This window comes from Aotus nancymaae, unplaced genomic scaffold, assembly GCF_030222135.1.
Source record: "Aotus nancymaae isolate 86718 unplaced genomic scaffold, 86718_ANA_hifiasm-v0.15.2.pri h1tg000006l, whole genome shotgun sequence".
In the NCBI taxonomy this organism is placed as follows: Eukaryota; Metazoa; Chordata; class Mammalia; order Primates; family Aotidae; genus Aotus; species Aotus nancymaae.
In genome coordinates, this window is record NW_026988417.1 from 49,748,872 (window position 1) to 49,770,905 (window position 22,034).

The 22,034-nt window shown below is 40.8% G+C and overlaps 1 protein-coding gene across 6 annotated transcripts in view; it reads left to right on the forward strand.

The window, feature by feature from the left end:
* The window catches only part of PDGFRA (platelet derived growth factor receptor alpha), a 61,658-nt gene that overhangs the window by 9,186 nt on the left and 30,438 nt on the right, over nucleotides 1–22,034 (forward strand). For 3 of the 6 annotated variants that reach the window (XM_012441147.3, XM_012441149.2, XM_012441148.2), the window contains exons 2-5: nucleotides 13,435–13,495; nucleotides 15,864–16,181; nucleotides 18,467–18,727; nucleotides 19,730–19,860. In XM_012441147.3, coding sequence (XP_012296570.2) covers nucleotides 13,447–13,495; nucleotides 15,864–16,181; nucleotides 18,467–18,727; nucleotides 19,730–19,860 — 759 coding nt within the window. In that variant the 5' untranslated portion in view covers nucleotides 13,435–13,446. The remainder of the gene's footprint in view (nucleotides 1–13,434; nucleotides 13,496–15,863; nucleotides 16,182–18,466; nucleotides 18,728–19,729; nucleotides 19,861–22,034) is intronic. The other 3 variants (XM_012441151.2, XM_064367090.1, XM_012441150.3) reach the window with 2 other exon arrangements.

A 22,034-nucleotide genomic window follows, 5' to 3' on the forward strand; every position in this document is an offset into this window, starting at 1 on the left:
TTCCTGTTAGGAGCCTTCCACCTTTTACTCTGTGTTTTCTTCCTCTCCCATTTTTCTGCTGGCACTCATTAAAGCAGAAATCTGATTTCTGCAAAGTAGGCCACCTTACAGTAGAAATGCATGATTAGGCACCACCAAAAACTGTAGGCTATTATCTACTGGATGCCCTCCAACCAAACCATACCCAATCAGGGCTAAACACAGGACTACATGAACACATGGAATTTCTCTCTCTCTTTCTCTTTTTAAACCAGTTTACTCAGAAATCACATACACACATATTTTAGCTTCTAAAGTCAATAATGAAACAAAATGAGTCCCATTAGGCTCACTCCATTGTGTGAGTTAGTGTCAGAGGAGTTCATACCAGAGTGATTTCATATTGCATAGGAAAATAACAAGTAGAAAGAAAGAAAAAACAATAAGTAGTGGAGAGAGATGTGAGGAAAGCAGGTAAGAAGAGGATGAGGCCTGCTGGGCTGCATTGCCAGAAGGTTGGGCATTGGTAGTTACAGGAGAGAGAAGAGTTGGGATAAGAGTTGATAGATACACTCATAAAGACCCCAGTGATAAAACAGGATGCAGGCCAGGCGTGGTGGCTCATTCCTGTAATCCCAGCACTTTGGGAGGCCAAGGCAGGAGGATGGCTTGAGCCCAGGATTTCAAGACCAGCCTGGGCAACATAGTGAGACCTTGTGTCTACAAACAACAGTTTTTAAAAAATGAGCTGGGCATGATGGCGCCAGCTTATAGTCCCAGCTACTGGTCTGGGGTGACTGGGGGGCAGGCTGCGGTGAGAGGATCGAGGCCGCAGTGAGCTGAGATCAGGCCACTGTACTCCAGCCTGGGTGATGGAGTGAGACCCTGTCTTGAAAATAAATAAATAAATAAATAAATAAGCCAGCAGATTCAGGATGCAGTGAAGAAACTGGCCAAAACCCTCACAAATGAAGATGGTGATGAAAGTGACCTCTGGTCATCCTACTGCCCATTGTATGCTAATTGTAATACATTAGCATGCTAAAAGACACTCCCACCAGTGCCAGGACAGTTTACAAATGCCATAGCTGTGACCAGAGGTACTCTATATGGTCTAAAAAGGGGAGGAACCCTCAGTCCTGGGAATCACCTGCCCCTTTCTGGGAAAAATCATGAATAATCTACCCTTTTTTGAGCATATAATCAAAAAATAACTCTAAGTCTACACAGTCAAGCAGCCATGCAGCTGCTGTGCTCATGGAGTAGCCACTTTTTTATTCCTTTACTTTCTTAATATATTTGCTGTCATTTTACTCTGTGGCTTGCTCTTGAATTCCTTCCTGCATGAAGCCAAGAACTTATGTGACCTCCCACACTAAACCCCAATTTTGAGGTCCACCTTGTGACATCTTTTCTGTTGACCAATGAAGGGACAATGGTGACCTCCTGCCGACTTTACATTAAGACCGATGGCACTATTTGGGTTTCGCTTCTGGCTGAGTTTCTCCTTGTCCAGATTCAACTTGCTAATATTTTTTTTTCCCTTCAATTTTGGCTCCTTTGTCGTTTCTAATGTTCTTTATTTTGGACTGATGGGAAAGTGTCCGTGAGGCCTCTGGCTTAACAGCCTGACAGCAGCCCCCTATTGTCTGCGTGTCCCAGATGGGAGCATGCCTGGCTGACCACATCCTTTGTAACCTACCTTGTCATTCCTTCTCTGGGACCTTTTTTCTTTAAAATTTTTTTAAGTTTATTATTTATTTAGTTTTAGAGACAGCATCTTGCTCTGTTGGCCATGCTGGAGTTCAGTGGCATGATCATGGCTCACAGCAGACTGGACCTCACAGGTTCAAGTGGTCCTTCTTCCTCAGCCTCCTGAGTAGCTGGGATTACAGGCATGCACCACCACGCCTGGCTGTTTTTTTTTTGTTTTGTTTTGTTTTTGTAGAGACACGGTTTTGCCATGCTGCCCATACTGGTCTTGAACTCCTGGGCTCAAATGATCTGCCTGCCTCAACCTCCCAAAGAACTGGGATTATAGGAGTGAGCCACCGCACCTGGCATCTCTTCAGTTTCTAATGACTAAAGTCTGTTTGACTTCTCTGCTCTTAGGGCTGAAATGCATGCTTATGCTTTCGTGTTTGTAGTCTTTGCCTTGGCTATTTGGCAGTTGTTTAAGGCAGGGCACTTGGTTGTGAGGGGTCTCGCATTGTGTTGACCCTGGGACACCAGAGTCATTGTTCTGTAGCTCCAATTATGTTGGGTCTCATGCTTTCAGGGTTCACTGTTGGCCACCCGCTAGATGCTCTGGGGTTTTTGGCATTTGGTGTGGAGACCCTCGTTAGCTGATTCTCCTGTTTTTTTGGCATTTGGATGCTCCAGGGTGTTTGGCACTGGCGTTCCCTCTAGCATGGTGGCTTAGAGTCCCACCCAAGGGAAATCTTGGCCTTGCCTTTTCTTGTTTTCTACCCTAAAGATACCATTTTCTGTAAAAGCATTTTCTTTTCTTATTGTCACTTTGTTTAATGCTTTGCTCCAGGAGGTGGGAATTTGCAGAGGAAAATAATTTGGCCCTCTCTATACTTAGAAAAACTTCTGTGTCTAATAGAGATCCTTGTTAGACAAAGGGACAGCGGTGAGTTCCAAAGGACTCGTCACTAGGGAGCCTTTTAGGTAATTAGAGTGAATTCAAATTAGCAAACAAAGTTTAGCCATTTGAATACGTCCCAATTTTGTCAGAGAAATAACATGGGTCCAGCTATCTTCTATAAAATAGTTTACATTACTACATTATGGCTAAAGCTCAAAGATAAAAGCTATTGGATCTTTGTTTATGTATGTGTATACACGTCTAGATGTGTTTATGTGTATGTACATTTATTATGTTATATGTCATATCTACATGGTACCAAACTGGCTTATAAATAAAGAGTGCTCATAAAAAAGTCAGTCCAAGCATTTCTCGAGCTCATGTGACTTAAGTTCACTAAAATTTAGAGTTACTAAAAATTCATATGTAAGGCTGTATAAATGTGCCAAAGAAGATATACTCTTAGTGAAAATAAATTCTTTTTGGCCTGTTCAGATGTCATTTATGTGTAGGGTTTAAAATATGAATTTAGAAAGAAAAAAAAGACAAGTAGAAAGAAAAAAAAGACAAGTAGAAAGAGAAAAAACAATAAGTAGTGGAGAGAGATGTGAGGAGAGTTATTAATATGAAGATGTATTTTTGGTCAGAAAGGTTATAAAGATTTTTATGAGAAAGGATCTTCTATGATAAATTCTTGTCCAAAGGAGAATGACTGATTGTTTAGAAAAGAAGGAAATATAGGACAAGTCAGAAAGTCCAAGCATGATCTATGTAAATCATGACAAGGTTTATAAGAGTATTTATTAAAATTTATATATAATTAGCCATAACTGAAAGAAAATTTATTTATTTATTTTTTTGAGAAGGAGTTTTGCCCTTGTTGTCCAGGCTGGAGTGCAATGACATGATCTTGGCTCACTGCAACCTCCTCCTCCCAGGTTCAAGAGATTCTCCCGTCTCAGCCTTCTGAGTAGCTGGGATGACAGACATGCACCATCACACCTGGCTAATTTTGTATTTTTAGTAGAGGTGGGGTTTCCCCATGTTGGTCAGTTTGGTCTTAAACTCCTGACCTCAGGTGATCCTCCCATCTTGGCCTCCCAAAGTGCTGGGATTACAGGCATGAGCCACCGTGCCAGTCCCAAAATGTTAACTTTTAATTCTGGAATCTGTATCCTTTGAAGGCCTCTCAGATTTCTATCTGTTTCTTTTCCATTGACAAGGTATATCCTTAGCAAGTTCAAAGCTGACTGCTCTAGACTCCTTTTGGGAAAAGCAATACAGTGCTTGTTTCAGGTTGTGGCTCAATATATTGAACAAAGGAGATAAGCCTTTGTTCTTTCATGGTGGTGGCCTGGGTTTGGTTCCTGGCTTAGGGAATGAAAGGTTTCCAGTTTGCTACTTCTGGGACTTTTGTCATTTATTTATTCTTTTTCTTTCCAGTGACAGCTTCTGATTTTCTGACTTGAATTTTTTTTTTTTTCTGTGAGCTACCTTATGGGTAATGCTAGATCTTGTAAAAATTGTTTGCCATCTCTTTGGAGACACCTCTTGTGCCCATGATTAAGTCATAACCTTGGTTAAAGCCTGTTGGTTTCATTTGAGAAAATACCTTAAAAAAAAAAGGCTTAAAAGCCAGAGATGTTGGCTGTTTCTCCTGGCTAGAGTCTAGTATTAAGGGATTTAAAAGGATTTTTTAAAAGGACCTCTATAGTTAAAAGTCAACTTAATGTCAACTTAATTAAAAATGGATATTCAAGATACACACACACACACACACACACACACACACACACACACACATTTAAAAGACCTTTATGCTTTTTTTCTTCTTGGATCTTATTGTTTTGAGAGAACATTTTTTGTGTGTTTGTTGTTTTTCTTCTCAGTGGATTGAATTATTTCTCCATTCTGTCTTTTTGCCACTTTTAATGGCCACATGAGAGGACCTAAGATAATTTCTGACAGCCTAGGACTCCTTGGGAGGGAACAGAAGGTGCCACAGACCTTGTTTTGAGAGAAACTTCTGTTTTCCTCATGGAACCCCAAGAACTGTAAGCAGACAGGTACCTCTCAGAATCCAAGGTGCTGAAGGCATGAGCAAGTTGTGGAAGGTTTGTGAAAGATGAACATTGTAAAAAAATTCTGTGTGTAAACACTGGCTAACGTTAAAGAGATATTATTACTATTATTATTTTTGTAAATTAAACATTAGGATTAAAAAGCACAACAGAGTTTTCTAGAGCACTGATCTACTCTTTAACAGAAAAATGTAAAGGGTTATGAAAGGTTTATGGGTCTTACCTTATGGTCAAACTGATTAAGATTGGGAAGATTTGTCTATAAAGTTTTATTAAGAATTGAGTTTGATTTGGCCAGGCGCAGTGGCTCTCGCCTGTATTCCCACCACTTTGGGAGGCTGAGGCGGGTGGATCACCGAGGTCAGGAGTTTGAGACCAGCCTGGTCAACTTGGTGAAACTCTGTCTCTATTAAAAATACAAAAATTAGCCGGGCGTGGTGGCACATGCCTGTAATCCCAGTTACTTGGGAGGCCGAGGCAGGAGAATCGCTTGAACCTGGGAGGCAGAGGTTGCAGTGAGCCAAGATTGTGCCATTGCACTCCAGCCTGGGCAACAAGAGTGAAACTCCATCTCAAAAAAAAAAAAAAAATTGAGTTTGACATTAATAGTACACTAATACAAAGGTGAAATGTGACTTTCTCTTTTGAATAAGATTTTCATGTAATATTACAAGATAACGAAATATTTTTGTTTGCTTTTTAAATAAACTATAGAAAAAATAAGGGAAATAAAAGTGACAGTTATTTTGAAAGCTAAGTCTCCCCTATGTCAATGAGTGAAAGTTCTTGCCTTTTTGAAATCTTGGAGTTATCATTTTGGCTAAATAAATGCTTTGTGGTAAGGTGACCTGGGATTCTACTTTGTAATGTCAACTGTGTAAACCTTTTATATTTGACAAATGTTCCAAAATGAAATTCCAAATTAAATATTTTCTGACCTGATTAGTCCTTCTAGATATTAGGTCCCCTAAAGTCTAAAAGTGACATATTTGGTTTATTTGGTATATTAAAATCATATAGGAAGCATTGTCAAATATAAAATACTATTTGGTTTTCTTTGGGCTATACTTATATAGTATACTTATATATAGTATACTATAATTCTGATATGACTTAGTGTACATTATCAGTAATAATTATAGTTCTTATGTTACATTATTGTATGCCACAGAAGTAACCAAATTTGTCAATTACATCTTTACTTGGCTGTTCAAAGACTTTTGTCACCCACAGACAATTGTTTTGTTGTTTTAACCCTTTTCAAAAGATGGTTTATAATCAGTTCTAGGACTCTGATGGGTACTCTAAAATGCAAGTCTCTGATAACTTTGAAAATTGCGCCATTGGCTGCTCATGGTGGCTCACAGCTATAATCCCAGCACTTTGGGAGGCCAAGGTGGGCAGATTACCAGAGGCCAGGAGTTTGAGACCAGCCTGGCCAGCATGGTGAAATGCTGTCTCTACTAAATATACAAAAATTAGCTGGGCATGGAGACATGCACCTGTAATCCCAGTTACTCGGGAAGCTGAGGCAGGAGAATCACTTGAATCTGGGAGGCAGAGGTTGCAATGAGCTGAGATTGCACCATTGCACTCCAGCCTAGGCAAAAAGAGCAAAACTCTGTCTCAAAAAAGAAAAAAAAGAAAGAAAAAAAAAGAAAAAACTGTACCATTGAAATAGAAAACACAAATAAATTTCCAAGATTCTCATAGAAACTTAATATATTCATAAATAATGTGGCTCAATATCAGGCAAAACAAGAATTAATAGCACGGACTAAACTAATAAAAGACCAAAACAATCTTTTTATGACTTTTTGCTTAAAACATTGCTGATCCTTTCTGTTTTGCTTTTCAGAGTCAAGAAAACTTTTCCTTTGAAAAGTATTTACTGCTTTTAACAATTGAGTAAAGTATGCTACTGTAGATAAAATTTGGAGCATGTGTCTTTCTTTTTACCTGATTTTTCCAGAATTTGAAAACTATTTGTGAGTATTCTTAACTAATGGCAATATATTTCTTTGCACAAGTGCAGTAAGAATCTTTTCTTTTGTAACAGGGCACAATTAAAGCAACTGCTTATTTATTAAGCCTTTCACCAGAATGGTGTTTCAGATACAAACAGATTGCTTTAAGGGATCAAAGTTGACTTATAGAGCCAATAAAAGCCACTTGGGAAAACTGACCTTATTCCTTGTCTATGCAAGGAACTCTGTACAGGGTTCCTGACCTGTGGTAAGGGAAGGATGTAACTTTCTTACAGGCCCAGGAGCCCCAAGTTATCTTGGGACCTCAAGAGGAGAGGAATGCACCCAACTTAATAGTTATTTGCAGGCACAGATAAATCTGTGGCTGCCTCAAGGCTTTAAGAAGTCTAATTTGAGATTCTTTATGAATTAAAGTTCCATCAAAGCCAATTTAAGAAACAGCCTATGTGGCAAATAATTATTCTTGCTTCACTTTATGCAAGTAATCACGACAAATATAATATGATTAATACTTTATGGCAAACAAATTGGTCCCACTATGATTTGTCTTTGGTAAAAACGGGAAGCTAGAGAAAGAAGTTGTTTAAAAAACTGTGATACACCAGTTATTAGATTCTAGTCTTGTCTGTTGTTTTTAAGTTTTCTTTCTGAAATTTAGACAGACCCTGCTTATTCCTGAGAATCAACCAGTGATGTATGGTGTTGCTCACAAGAAATAAGAGTGATGGCTAAAATAAAGATCTGGATCAGTATTCTAATTCTGGGCATGTATTGGAATTGGCTAGAGATCCTGTATCGGTGTAGTTTTAATAATTACCCAGTTCATGGAAAGCCTTCTTATTTAGTTTACTTGGTATAATTTTGCTGATTTTGCTTTACTATTGTGGAATATATTGCTCTTGTCCTCTTTGTGTGGGAATGCAGGATAAGCTTACTTAACATTTTCTAAAATTGAACACTTATTAATTTTCCAGATTTCACATTTTGTCAGGACTCAGAGTTATGACTGATCCTCACTGTACTGACAACTGGCTCTGGTAGGGTGCAGAGGTCCTGGTAAACACACCCTCTGCTAGAAAACAGGGAGAAGTTTCCATCAGTTTAGACCTGCACTTAGGTTGCCTGGGCTGAAGTTAGGGGACTGAGTAGAACATTTGCTGCAGAGAAAAAAGATGTGCAATTTTGACAGTTAGAATTAACTTAGGAAAGCTGAAATTAACTGAGCCTTGGAAATCTGAGCCTTGAAGTCACCAGTGGCTTTTGGGGCTATGAGAGCGTCTCCTGTGGTCTTTAATCATGTGAGGGTGGGGTGAAATTCAATATTCAGTGGTTCTGCAATGGGATGCACTGTCAATTGGTGATCGAGAAGCAAGCTCTATGGCTTTAGGAGAAGAATGCCTTGCTGTTAGTCCTTCTGTAAATAGAGCCTTGCATTGCTTGATGTCTGTTCTGTTTACGCTAGCTTCACACATTGCCTTTGGTTATAGAGTCATGCCCAAAGGCTCTTTACTTCTGTTTGCAGGGCAGGAAATGGCACCCTGTTAAAGAGAAAGGATAGTAGTTGCAAAAGCATTTGTTTCTGTGTTTCTGTAACTGTATATATTGGCTCATCTTTGAACGGTCTTTATAGCCACACCAGGCTGGAGGTAACAGGGTCATGGGAGTGGACTGCTGGTATGGGCTGAATCGGAGTTCAGATTCATGTCTCAAGGAGGTAGGAGGTACAGGGCAAGTCGTGTGTCTCCTGGGACATCCCTCACTTTCTTAGTTAAGAAGAAGTTGAAGTAGTCATTCTGAAATATCATGGGAGTCTGCAGAAAAAGTCATGAAAACCAAAGCACTTTCAATTAAACTCCATAATTTAGTCCTTACAGTAATGCCACAGGGCAAGCAACCAGTCAGGTCTTACTATTCATGCTTCCTAGAAGAAGAGACTGAGGTTCAGAGAGTTGGACAGAGTGTCAGATTTTGAATCAGTGGCTAGTCCAATATGATTTCCATCCTTTCTTCTGAAAGGAAGCATAAGAAGGTCAAAAGGATGGGGGAAAAGCACAAGGCACCTGCCTGAGAGTGAAGAGGTCTCTTTCTCAGTTTGTTTCTCTAAACTATGGCAAATGTTTTTTGAGTTGTAATTACTGAGGATGGGGGCTGAAGTTCAACATGTAGTTGGCATGAGAGAAGTAATCATGATTGAAGAAAAGATTTGGTTGAAATCCATTTTTTTATGCAAAGGGGGTTGTTATTCCTGATTCTTTTTTTTTTTTTTTAAGATAGAGTCTTGCTCTGTCGCCCAGGCTGGAGTACAGTGGTGCGATCTTGGCTTACTGCAACCTCTGCCTCCTGGGTTCGAGTGATTCTCATGCCTCAGCCTTTCCAGTAGGTGGGACTATAGGAGAGTGCCACCACACCTGGCTAATTTTTGTATTTTTAGTAGAGATTGGGGTTTCACCATGTTGGTCAGGCTGGTCTTGAACTCCTGACCTCAAGTGATTTACCCACTTTGGCCTCCCAAAGTGCTGAAATTACAGGAGTAATTTCATCACCCCCAGCCTGTTGTCACTGATTCTTGTAGTGCTATGTTTCTCAGAATTTGTAGCTTCAGTTACATATATTTGCACATCTGACTTTTAGATGAGCTCCAAGATAGCAGTTACTAACTAAGGATGAGCATTTAGAGTAGAAAAAGGCAGGAACATCAAGACCCACTCCCAGAGAGTCTCACTACGGGTTTCATAGGTGAGGAAAGTCCCCATCTTTCCCATTTTTCTTCATAACCTTCCTGTGGGGCAAGTACTGCCATTATTCATTAGTAAATTGTCTGAGCTATAGATAAGTAATGACATGAAACTTCGCAAACAGACCTAGATTTCTACCCAGGGAACCACTGTTATCAGAGTAGGGAGTTTGAAATCTTAAGCAACAAACACATGTTGATTCTCAGTATCTGCCTCCTGATGGCTGCTCAGAGGGCCTGTTTTCATTGCCCACTTGATGTGTCAGTAAATAATTTTTCCTGGCAGCGGGTCCACCATGTCTGGATGCACACAAGGAAATCTGGTGGGGTCTGGCCAGGGCAAAACACTCCTCAGAGCTTGTGCAGGAAAAGCAGTGAGCCCTTCTTTCAAGCTTGAGAATGCTTTAAAGATGCATCATTGGCAAGCCTTGCCAAAGAAATACAGGATCTAAATGTGATAAAACCCAAGACACCAAGCTGGCTCTGGAGGTCTCCTTTGAAGTTTGCTGAGTGGATTGTGAGTGGGAGGCTGATATTTATATGTACAAACACACAAGTGTTACTGTTAATTGTGGTAAATCAGGCTGGTCAGCCTGGCTCTGGGGCCTGCTGTGCCTCCCACCACAGCAGTGTGGAAGCCCTGCATCCCAGGCACATGCCAGCATCCTCAGAGGCCATCAGCCAGCCAGCACTGTGTGAATTGCATTTGGGTTCACAGGACTGAGATTGTGCTTCTCCTGCTATGAGGAGCGAGAAGGAAAACGTCAGGGAGGGGTGTGTAATTTGCCCTAGGAAATTGTGGGGAAGGAAAGTGCATGGGGGTGGGACATAGCTAAAACACGGACCTTCCCTTGAGAGAGACCATATGGTGACGTGGAGAGGGCATCACTTTTGCATCACACAGGCCTTGTGTTAGAATCCTGGCTCTGACAACAACTATGTGACTTTGGTCATTTGCAAAACGTCTCTGAGCCTCAACTGCCACTTCTTAAAATCAACTCTAAGTGATCACCAGGTTATTATTCACAAACACAGCATGCACATGCAAACTTCGGCTTAGTAAATAATGGTTTCTTATTTTTCGATCTACCCCACCCCCATTCCCATTAGAAGCTTACTACCTTTCTCTCTGTCTTTTCTTCCTCTCCCATTTTCCTGGTGGCATTCAATAAAGCAGAAATCTGATTCCTGAAAAGTGGGCCACCTTAGAGCAAAATACATGATCAGACACCACCAAATTAGGCTGTTATCTACTGGATCCTGTCTAACCAAACCCTAGTCAGGCTAAATACAGGAATATGTGAATACATTGAATTTCTCCCCTGTCCTTTTTTTTTTGTTTTAAGGAAACAGGTTATTCTGTAATTATGTATACATATTTTAGCTTCCAAAGTCAGTGATGGAACAAATTTAGATTCTAGTCCCATTAGGCTCACTCCACTGCATGAGTTAGCATCAGAGGCGGTCAAACCAGAGTGACTTCATCTTGAATGTGGGGTAGGTAAGAAGAGGATGAGGCCTGCTGGGCTGCATTCCCAGAAGGTTAGGCATTCATAGTCACAGGATAAGATAGGAGTTGGGTAGGGATGGCTTCACAAGATACAGGTCATAAAGACCCCAGGATCCGGTCCAGGTGTGTTGGCTCATGCCTGTAATCCCAGTACTTTGGGAGGCCAAGGCAGGAGGATTGCTTAAGCCTAGGAGTTCATGACCAGCCTGGGCAACATAGTGAGACCTCATCTCTACAAATAATTTTTTAAAAAATGAGCTGGGTGTGGTTGGTGCAGGCCTGTGGTCCCAGATCTTAGGCTGGGCATGCGCGCCAGCTCAGGTGGGAGGATTGCTTGAGCCCAGGAGTTGGAGGATACAGTGAGCTATGCTTGTGCCACTGCACTCCAACCTGGGCAACAGAGCAAGACCCTGTCTCATAAATAAATTTAAAAAACCCCAAACCCAGGATGTAATGAAGAAGGAAGCCCAAACCCACCAAAACCAAGATGGTGATGAAAGTGATCTCTGGTCCTCCTCACTGCCCATTATATGATAATTATAATACATTAGCATGCTAAAAGATACTCCTACCAGCACGATGATAGTTTGCAAATGTCATTATCAATGACTGGAAGTTACCCTATATGGTGGAAAAAGGAAGGATCCTTCAGTTCTGGGAATTTCCTCCCTGTTTCTGGGAAAACTCATGAATAATCTACCCTTTACTTAGCATATAATTAAGAAATAACAGTAAGTATATTCAGTTTAGCAGCTCGCATGGCTGCTCTGCCTATGGAGTAGCCACCCTGTTTTATTCCTTTACTTTCTTAATAAATTTTTTTGAGTTCCTTCCTGGGTGAAGCCAAGAACCCATGTGGCCTCCCACAGTGATCTCCAATTTTGGGATCCACCTGTGACATTAGGAGCAACTTAGGGATCCAGTGCATCCCAGGCCAAGGCTAACGTGATTTTTCAGGGGTTATCTTAAAACTGGGGGCTCTTCCCAGGCCCCTGAGCGTGGCTTCTTCGGTCAAGACCTGGGTACTTACTGACCCCAGCACCTACAAGTTCATTGACAGTTCCTTCTCACTGACTTCACCAGTGACCACTATCAGTGACTTCAAGGGAGAAATGAGTGGGGAAATAAAATAAAGTGAATGGGGAAGAGATAAAGAAGGGTCTTTTTACACTTTGCCAGAATAGACCCTTCAGTGGTTTTACTCCAGGGCAACAGGGGCCCTCTTTTCATTTATTTGTCTCCTTTAATTTTCTTTTCCCTTTCCTCCTTTCTTTTTGGCCACTTCTTGCCTTATTTGTGTCTTTTTTTTTTTTTTTTTTTTTTTTTTTTTTTTTTTTGAGACGGAGTTTCGCTCTTGATACCCAGGCTGGAGTGCAATGGCGCGATCTCGGCTCACCGCAACCTCCGCCTCCTGGGTTCAGGCAATTCTCCTGCCTCAGCCGCCTGAGTAGCTGGGATTACAGGCACGCGCCACCGTGCCCAGCTAATTTTTTGTATTAGTAGAGACAGGGTTTCACCATGTTGACCAGGATGGTCTCGATCTCTTGACCTCGTGATCCACCCGCCTCGGCCTCCCAAAGTGCTGGGATTACAGGCTTGAGCCACCGCGCCCGGCGACCTTATTTGTGTCTTATGGATACTCAGCTTCCATCTCTTTCTCTACTTCTTCATTCCCAGATTTTGCTGTAGGAAATCAGAAAGTTCTTGAACTTGGTTTCTACAGATGCTTTTACCTTAACATGAAAATGAATTATCAGCCTTGTTCTGATTTTATCCTAGAGTCTACTGCATCCCCCTCTACCCACCGCACAGAAATTTAGTCACACTTATCTCTCCCACTTCCTTCACTTTCTGTATCGCTCCTCCTTTCATGCCTGTGCCTGGTTTTCCATGCCTTGTTTAGCCTGGCTTGGGATCCAGCAGTTCTCCGAGGGTTCCTGTGAGTACCCAGGCTGGGTGCCTCGGTCTGAGCCTGGTATGTGCCTCAGTATCACAAAACCCTCCTGTAAATGACATCCATTGTTGGAAGTTTCAGAAATTCTAGGTAGTTTCAGAAATATTGATGGTACTTAATAGTTAATTAAGTAGGAAGTTTCAAAAGTTAATTAGGAAGCTTCAGAAATATTAATGGCACTTAAATATTAAGGTATTCACTCTGATCCAAGCAACTTTTCTAAAAGTTGTAGAGAGTGTGACCTCTTTACAAATCAAAACATGAAAATCAGCTCTAGTTTGGAAGCTGGGAAAATATACGTAAGTATTTATTTCTCTGTTGTTCGAATTCTTCATAAAAATGGTTTAAAGGACCGTTGAAAACTGCATGCAATCACAGAAGGTTTCGGCTTCAGGCAGCTCCTGCCGTGATCTTGGAGCCCCATTGATTCTTTCATCTTTCAGGCGTCTTACTGTTTGAACCTTGAATTTTAATCTGGGACATGTTTGACTAAAACGATGCTGTTAATATTTTCTATTGTGCAAAACACAAAGAGAAGTAGGCTCCAGGGTTGTTTCTATATGCTAATGCTGTTTCTATCGACTTTTGACTTTTCTAGTTTTCCAGAGCTATGGGGACTTCCCATCCGGCGTTCCTGGTCTTAGGCTGTCTTCTTACAGGTACGGAGCCCAGTCCCCTCTGAGTTCCTTGTTTGGGTGTCTCATTTTCTAGGTTTTGTGCTCCATGGATTTATTACCTGTACTCTGCATACACAGTCCTAAAGAGTGAAAAGAAATAGAAAACTATTGGGCGTTATCCAGAATGACCACAAACCTTCAGTTCTCTTTGCTGTATTGCACTTATTCCATCTCAAAAGGAATGCTCTCCAGTGGCGGTTTTAGTACACAGATAATGTTGGCATTGAAATGTTAATAATAATATCTAAATTTACTTGCTACCCTCTTCCTTTTCCTAGGACAAGGCTTCTAATAGAGCTGGATTAGATAAATTCAAGACTGGTCAGCTGGGAGAGGTGGCGTATCTGTAGTCCCAGCTCCTTTAGCGCTGAGGTGGGAGGATCCCTTAAAGCCAAGAGTTCAAGGCTGCAGTGCAATATCATTATGCTTGTGAATAGCCACCACACTCCAGCCTGGGCAACATAGCAAGACCTCATTTCTAAAAATAAAAAAAAAAATGTTCAAAGGAAATAAATAATAGAAAATTCTTGCCCAAGAAATCATACCAGTCTTAAATCATACCTGTCCTGATGAAAGATGCTTCCATTTATTCCAAGTCTCAGAGTCACCTTTATCTTCTCTAGGAATCAAATTGATAGATGAATGTTTGGCTCTCTAAAAATCTTAAAAACTCTTTCCCACCAAAAGGATGCTACTGGGGTTATTTGTTGAAGTATTTTTGGACTTCCTTAGTTTTCCTGCAGATATATACACGTAGCAGATGTTCGCCATGAAACCAGCGCTCTTCTATTCTGAAGGAGTTAGCTCAGCCTGTTAGTGTCTTTGTCTTACCCATTTGGATATGGTGGAACTGAGCAAGATAAGAGATTCAACAGCTCTAAGCTCCATTAAGTATACCCCAGCCACAGAGTAATAGGTGATCCCGATGTACTTACAAATCCTATCTTAACAAGCTTCAGGAATTATAGTGGTCACATATTGAAGTTGAGTGGGAGTCTCACATCAGGCTCCAAGGAAGATTACAGATCATTAATTAATAGTTAAGTCATATCTCTTCTATCAGGCTTGGTGTCTTGTTTTCTAAGTTCTGTGCTCCGTGGGTTTATTATCTGTCCTCTCCTTACACAGTCCAAAAGAGTGAAAATAAATAGAAAACTACAGGACGTTACCCAGAATGGCCACAAACCTTCAGTTCTTTTGCTGTATTGCACTTATTCCATTTCAAAAGAATAGGTGCCATTTCAGTCTAAATAAGCAAGACTGAAACTTGAGGTTCAAAGATGAACTTAGAGTTTCACTCTTGGGTTTGAGTTACAAATTGTGAATTAAAATGTACATTATCTAGTGCCACTGCACTCCAGCCTGGGTGACAGAGCAAGACTCCATCTCAAAAAAAAAAGAGAAAGAAAAGAAAATCCACATCATCCCATTTTGGCCCTGGAAGTCATGTGGGAGAGATGGTATGCCCAAGGGCTATAGGAAATGGAAGATGTGGAATTTTTGAGCACAGATGTGCTTCGTGTTTTGTTCAGTCCATATCCTTGCCTCTTTTCTCCTTCCATGTTTTTTGTTTTTTTTTTTAGACAGGGTCTTGTGCTCTATTGCCCAGGCTGGAGTGTAGAGGCTCGCTGCAGCCTCAATCTCCTGGGCTCCAGTGATTCTCACACGTCAGCCTCCAGCTAATTTTTTTATTTCTTATTTTTTGTGGAGACCAGGTCTCACTACAATGCCCAGGCTGGTCTCGAACTCCTGAGCTCAAGTGATCCTCCCACTTCCACCTCCCAAAGTGCTGGGATCACAGACATGAGCCGCTGCACCCAGCCTCATGTCTCTTTGTATTTTTACTAGAGACAGGGTTTCACCCTGTTGGCCAGGCTGGTCTTGAACTCCTGACCTTGTGATCCACCCACCTCGGCCTCCCAAAGTGCTGGGATTACAGGCGTGAGCCACCGTGCCCGGCTCCTCATCTCATTTTTAACTAAGGGAAACCTCTGGAGTGACTGTGAACCATAAAGAACCCATATGTGCTTGAGCCCGTGCCACTTGGGATATTTTATGGTTACACGTAAGAGTCTGAAATATGGAATTGGAATCAGATGTCCTCTGATCATTTGAGTGTTTGGAGGGGTGAATCTAGCAGGGCTTGGTGGAGCTATTTGGAACATTTGCTGTTCTCAGCAGATGCAGTGGCCTGTTATAATGGGGGGCCTTTCATGAGCGTCCAGTCTAACGGATTTTTGTGTAGAAATGGTCATTGTTCATCTAAGCTGCTACTGTTGCTTCTCTCAGTTCTCGGGGTGAGACCATCCTTTCTGGCTGCATCCTATTCAGAGTGTGTTTCCTTTTGCAGGGCTGAGCCTAATCCTCTGCCAGCTTTCATTACCCTCTATCCTTCCAAATGAAAATGAAAAGGTTGTGCAGCTGAATTCATCCTTTTCTCTGAGATGCTTTGGGGAGAGTGAAGTGAGCTGGCAGTACCCCATGTCTGAAGAAGAGAACCCCAATGTGGAAATCAGAAATGAGGAAAACAACAGTGGCCTTTTTGTGACGGTCTTAGAAGTGAGCAATGCCTCGGCAACCCACACAGGGCTGTACACTTGCTATTACAACCACACTCAGACAGAAGAGAACGAGCTTGAAGGCAGGCACATTTACATCTATGTGCCAGGTGAGTTGGGTGGGTCCCCAGGACCAAACTTCTTCTTGTCCTGTCTCTCCTGTTAAATGTACTAAGGTTTTGAACATACATATAAATAATTAATATTTACTGCAGGAAGTTTGAAAGATGTAAGCTAACACGCACAATTAAATAAAGATCATTTGTAATATTATCAAGAAATATTTATTGTTAGCATTTCAGAGCTGTATTAAGTTTTGAAAGGCATCTTTGTTATGACATGTCCTGTATTGATACTGAATAAACAATCTGAAATATACTCATCTCTATTCAGTTCCATCAAGTTGCACACATACTCACAGTGCGTCTGGCACTGGGCTAAGTGCTGAGGACACAAAGATTAATAGGTAGGCCCTGTCTTGGAGCTGCTGATAGTTCATTATAATATCTTCCAAATAAACACTTCGTTTTTCAGATTCACTATCAACATACATTTATTCTCAGAGAGTTGGAAGGAATTTTCTTTTTCATTTTTAAAAATTTTATTTTTATTTATTTTTGAGATAGGGTCTCACTCTCTTGCCCAGGCTGGAATGCAGTGGCATGATCACAGCTTACTGCAGCCTCAACCTCCCTGGTTCAAACGATCCTTCCACTTCAGCCTTCCGAGCAGCTGGGATTACAGGCATGCACCACCACACCTGGCTAATTTTTATATATATTTAAAAAAACTTGTTTTTTTTTTTGTATTTTTAGTCGAGACAGGGGTTTCAGCATATTGGCCAGGCTGGTCTTGAACTCCTGACCTCAAGTGATCTGTCCACCTGGGTCTCCCAAAGTGCTGGTATTACAGGCATGAGCCATCACACCTGAGGTTTTATATTTTTTGTAGAGATAGGGTTTTACTATGTTGTCCAGGCTGGTCTCAAATTCCTGGGCTCAAGTAATCCACACCCACCTCAGCCTCCAAAGTTCTGAAGTTACAGGCATGAGCTACCCGGCCTGGCCTACTCCTATGTTTTAATTAAAAGGACAGAACGGCCGAGCACAAGTGATGGCAATTTCAGTATGCAGTTGGGTAAATTAAAAAGGACTATGGCTAGAATACTTGGTTTTAGAACAAAACATCAACTGTTTACAATTCTTGCCATCCTTTCTGTTTTGGCGTAGGTCAAGGAAGGGGTTTCTCACAGAGGTCTGTCTTCCTACCTTTCTGTCTTTTCGTTTTCGGGTTTTAAAGGGCACCTCGTCCTACCCTCTATAACTGCAGGTGTCCCCCGGGGATCTAGACCCTCTTTACTTCTTTCATGATACTCTTATTCATATGAACCTTCCTTCTTAACAATTAAAAAAAACCTTTGTTTTGAAAAGGGAAGGTATTTCGAGTGTCACCCCAACTTCATTCACATTTAGATTCCTTCAGGAAAATCCTCTGAGTGTGGAGGGATTTTCCCCTGCTGTGAAGAGAACTGCAGGAACAGGAATGTGTTAAAGGTACACCAGTCTCTAAAGTTTTAATCTACGAGATTGTCCAAAAATTCTTTTTCCTTACCTTCCTCCAGCACAGACACCATCAAGTATCCCCTGTATCGCTGTCTGACCGAGATATTTTTATTGCCAATAATGGAGATTTGGGGGCCTTTTCTACAGCTGATGTTTGAGACTCTTAGAACTTCTTACCACAGTAGCTTAGGTAGCTGGTTTTCTTTTGGAAAGGAAATTCTCAGGCTATGGAATTATACATTTTATGTATTTCTCAGAGGATTACTTTTTAATAAACAGATTTCTGTGCTACTTTTCAATGTTACTGACTATAGTAGATAAGCATTTTTAAAAGCATTTCATAGTAAAACTAGAAATATTTTTTTCCTGTTTTGAACAGAGGTGGACTCTATTATTTTATTGTTCATTTGTGTTTGTAGTTGTTTAAATTTTGTTTTAGATTCCTAGTCAGTATTTATTTATTTATTTATTTATAGAGACAGGGTCTCACTATGTTGCCCAGGCTAGTCTCAAACTCCTGAGCACAAGCAACTCTCCCACCTTGGCCTCCCAAAGTGCTAGGATTACAGGCATAAGCCACGGCTTCTGTCCAGTACTTACATTTATTGTCAGTATTATCCATTAGGATACAGGCAATTTGGTATTATTCATACTTTAAAATCACTTTGTAGCTGTCATGATAACTAATGCCAGTGGGGTAATTCTTCTAGATATGTATGTAAAGGTGAACTTCATACCTAATATCAGTACTGCCAGTGGGATAGTTTTTCTGGATTTATGTGTAAAGGTGAAATTAATGTCTAATAGAGTCTTCATTCTTTTTTAAATTGCAGATCCAGATGTTGCCTTTGTACCTCTAGGAATGACGGATTATTTAGTCATTGTGGAGGACGATGATTCTGCCATCATACCTTGTCGCACCACTGATCCCGAGACTCCTGTAACCTTACGCAACAGTGAGGGGGTGGTACCTGCCTCCTATGACAGCAGACAGGGCTTTAATGGGACCTTCACTGTCGGACCCTATACCTGTGAGGCCACCATCAAAGGAAAAAAGTTCCAGACCATCCCATTTAATGTTTATGCTTTAAAAGGTACTTATATTATCTCTTTCTTTCTTTAGATAACAGGCAAAATTATCAGATGCATGTAGGATTTTTTTTTTTTTTTTTTTTAATCATCATCACTGGTAATCCTAAATTCCGATTTGGGGATTTAGGACCCCAGCTAATACAATGTCAGGCTGACCTCTGTGTCATTAAGAATAAACTTAAAATTACTAAAGGCTAAAGCTTGATTACCCATGCAAGATTTCATGTTTCATCAGTTGACTTCAAAATAATGTAAAGAATTCTTTTCTTACATAAGCCTCTTAACTTTTATTCACATTCCTGACTACAGTGGCCCTAAAAACAAACATACACCCAGGGGGTTAGATGCCTAGATTAATTTTAGTAACTCAAGAAAAGTGATTTCAATTTTGAAGAAAGATTGTAGTTGTAGACATCTACACCCTTTGATGTCCGCAGTTAGTATGCTTGGGGAAGTGTAATACCTGCTGAGATCAACAGATATTTCCTGAATACTTATTCTACGTGGAAGAATGGGTAGCAGCAAGAGTACACTGTTTTAAAATCAGAGCACAGCTAATTTTGGGCCAGGCACGGTGCCAGGTTCTGGGAAAGTACTGAGGAGAAGAGTGGAAGAGAAGAAGAGAAGAAACAGTTGGATAGAAACAAAGTATCTAGAGCAGTGTGGATCAGCAAAGGTTGGTGGCCTAAATGAATAAAGTCAAGGTGATTGCAGCAGAGTATAACCATAACTAACCCACTGCTGAGGAATATGGTGTTCTGTTTGATTGGAATTTTTTTATTGTTATTGTTTTATAATTCTGTATTATAACTATATGCCTAATTGTTGTACACCATCTCAAAATCAAGCTGTGTGAGATTTTCCAAATTTTATTTAGATCAAACTTGTTGGCAAATTATTTTTCAAGGTTTTTGTAAAAAAAAAAAAAAAAAAAACCTTCAAACTTTATAAGATCCTGACCATCCTATGGATTTTTAGCCCGTTACTTTTGTTCTTTTTTATAGCAACATCAAAGCTGGATCTAGAAATGGAAGCTCTTAAAACCGTGTATAAGTCAGGGGAAACGATTGTAGTCACCTGTGCTGTTTTTAATAATGAGGTGGTTGACCTTCAGTGGACTTACCCTGGAGAAGTGGTAGGTACCCTCAGGACATGTAGTGGCTTGGAGCAGAGCAGCAGGGCTCAGAAGACCTGCATTCAAGCTCTGTCTGTCACTAATGGGGACATCAACGAGTTTCTCTAGACCTTATCTTCACACCTCTGTGATGAACACATTTGATTAGATGGCCTTTTGGGCTCCTTGATCAATGGGAGAGTTTGAAATGATAATTGCTGGACCCGGGCCTTCAGAATACATAAAGAGTGTGCACTAAGCCTTCTTTTTCAGAAGTCAGACAGAAACAGGAAGGTTCTCTGGCTACAAGATATCAACCAAAAAATTAGAAGAGCAAAAAAACCACTGGTTTTTACCATTGTGGAGGCAATCATTGATTCTCACTGACTTGGCTCCTGTGCCCCTGAGGGTTGATTCATCTAATAGTGTTGATTGCCCACACCCCTTCCTCTTCTGCTTTGCTGGCACCCAGGACACTGTGTCTTCCTGTTCTGCCTCCTATATGCCTGACCTTTTTCATGGGTCACCTTCAGTGAACAGGCATCATGTAATCATTCAGCAAAGATTAAATGATGTTTGTTCAGTCCCAAGCACTGTACCAGAAGCTGGTCCAGTATTGTGGGAAGAAGGGAGGAGGGGAGATGGAAGTGGTGTAGGGGAGCCACCATGCTGCCTGTTGGTCACTAGAGATTTACACACAGGGTCTCAATCACTCTAATGCATTGTCGTTAAGTGTGTAAGACAGCCATGTGTAAGAGGCCATGAATGCCCAATGCAGGAAAGACTAACGTCCTTGTGGAGAACAAAAACCAGATATATATATTTCTTCCCTCCACTCCTGACTTGTAAATTTCTGCTTCCTGTTCTTTTAGGCACTTGACATCTTTCTGTCCTTCTATTTATTGATCTCCCTCCTTTTATTCGTTTCTCTCCCCCATGCATTTGCCGCTGCTCTTCATTCCTCCCTGAAAACGCCCTGATTGGAAGTTGGACATTTTCACTATTGCCTTACAAACTTCACACCGTGAAGGGACATTTATAGTCCAACAAATGTGCATCTTACCTGAAACAGGAAGTGATTTGGTTCTTTTGTTCATACTTGACTGCCTTTAATTTTTAACACATCAACACTGCTTTTTATTTATGGAAGACAGAAACTTTTTTTCCAAATCAAAGTACATGCTATTTGGCTCACAAATATATAATCAAAGTATTGTTTTATACAATATGTCTTTTCTGATGATAAAAGTAATGCAGGTTTATTGCAGAAACTTTGTAAAATATGGAGAGACAAAGGAAAGGCCACTTCCCAGAGCACCACTGTTTATACTTTAGGGAGATAAAGCTTTTTTTTATATTTCTATCTATTTCTTTTTCTTTGTAGAAATGGGGATCTTCACTACATTGCCCAGGCTGGTCTCAAACTCCTGGGCTTAAGTGATCCTCCCACCTTGGCCTTCCAAAGTGCTGGGATTACACATGTGAGCCTATGAACTTGACTGAGATAAAGTTTTTAAATATTTCTTATTCATAGATAAACATTGAATAATTAATAGATGTTATTCTTTAAACAATAGTTTGTTATGTTCTTTATCCTTCAGCAGTATAGCACAAACACCTTATATGTGTCATTAACTATCCTTTTAAAACATGGGCCGGATGTGGTAGCTCATGCCTGTAATCCCAATTCTATGGGAGACTGAGGCAGGAGAGTCATTTGAGGCCAGGAGTTTGAGATCAGCCTGGGAAATGTATCGAGACTCCATCTCTACAAAAAATTTTTAAAAATTAGTCAGTTGTGGTGGCATGAGCCGGTAATCCAAGCTACTTGGGAGACTGAGGTAGGAGGATCACTTGAGCCCAGGAGGTTGAGGCTGCAGTGAGCCATGATTGTGCCACTGCATTCCAGCCTGGGCAGCAGAGCGAGATTCTGTCTCTAAAAATATTGAAATCAAAAACAAAATAAAAAACCTCATGATTTTCTAAGCAGCTAGCTTTTTTACTTTAGGTTTTAGCTTTTAGATCAGTTTTAGGTTTACAGCAAAATTACAGAGATTTCCCATGTGTCCCCTGCTCCCAAACAGGCATAGCCTATCCCCTTATCAATATCCCCACCTTCCATTAGTTGTAACTGATGAACCTCCATTGACACATCAGTATCACCCGGAGTCCATAGTTTACCTTAGAGTTCACTC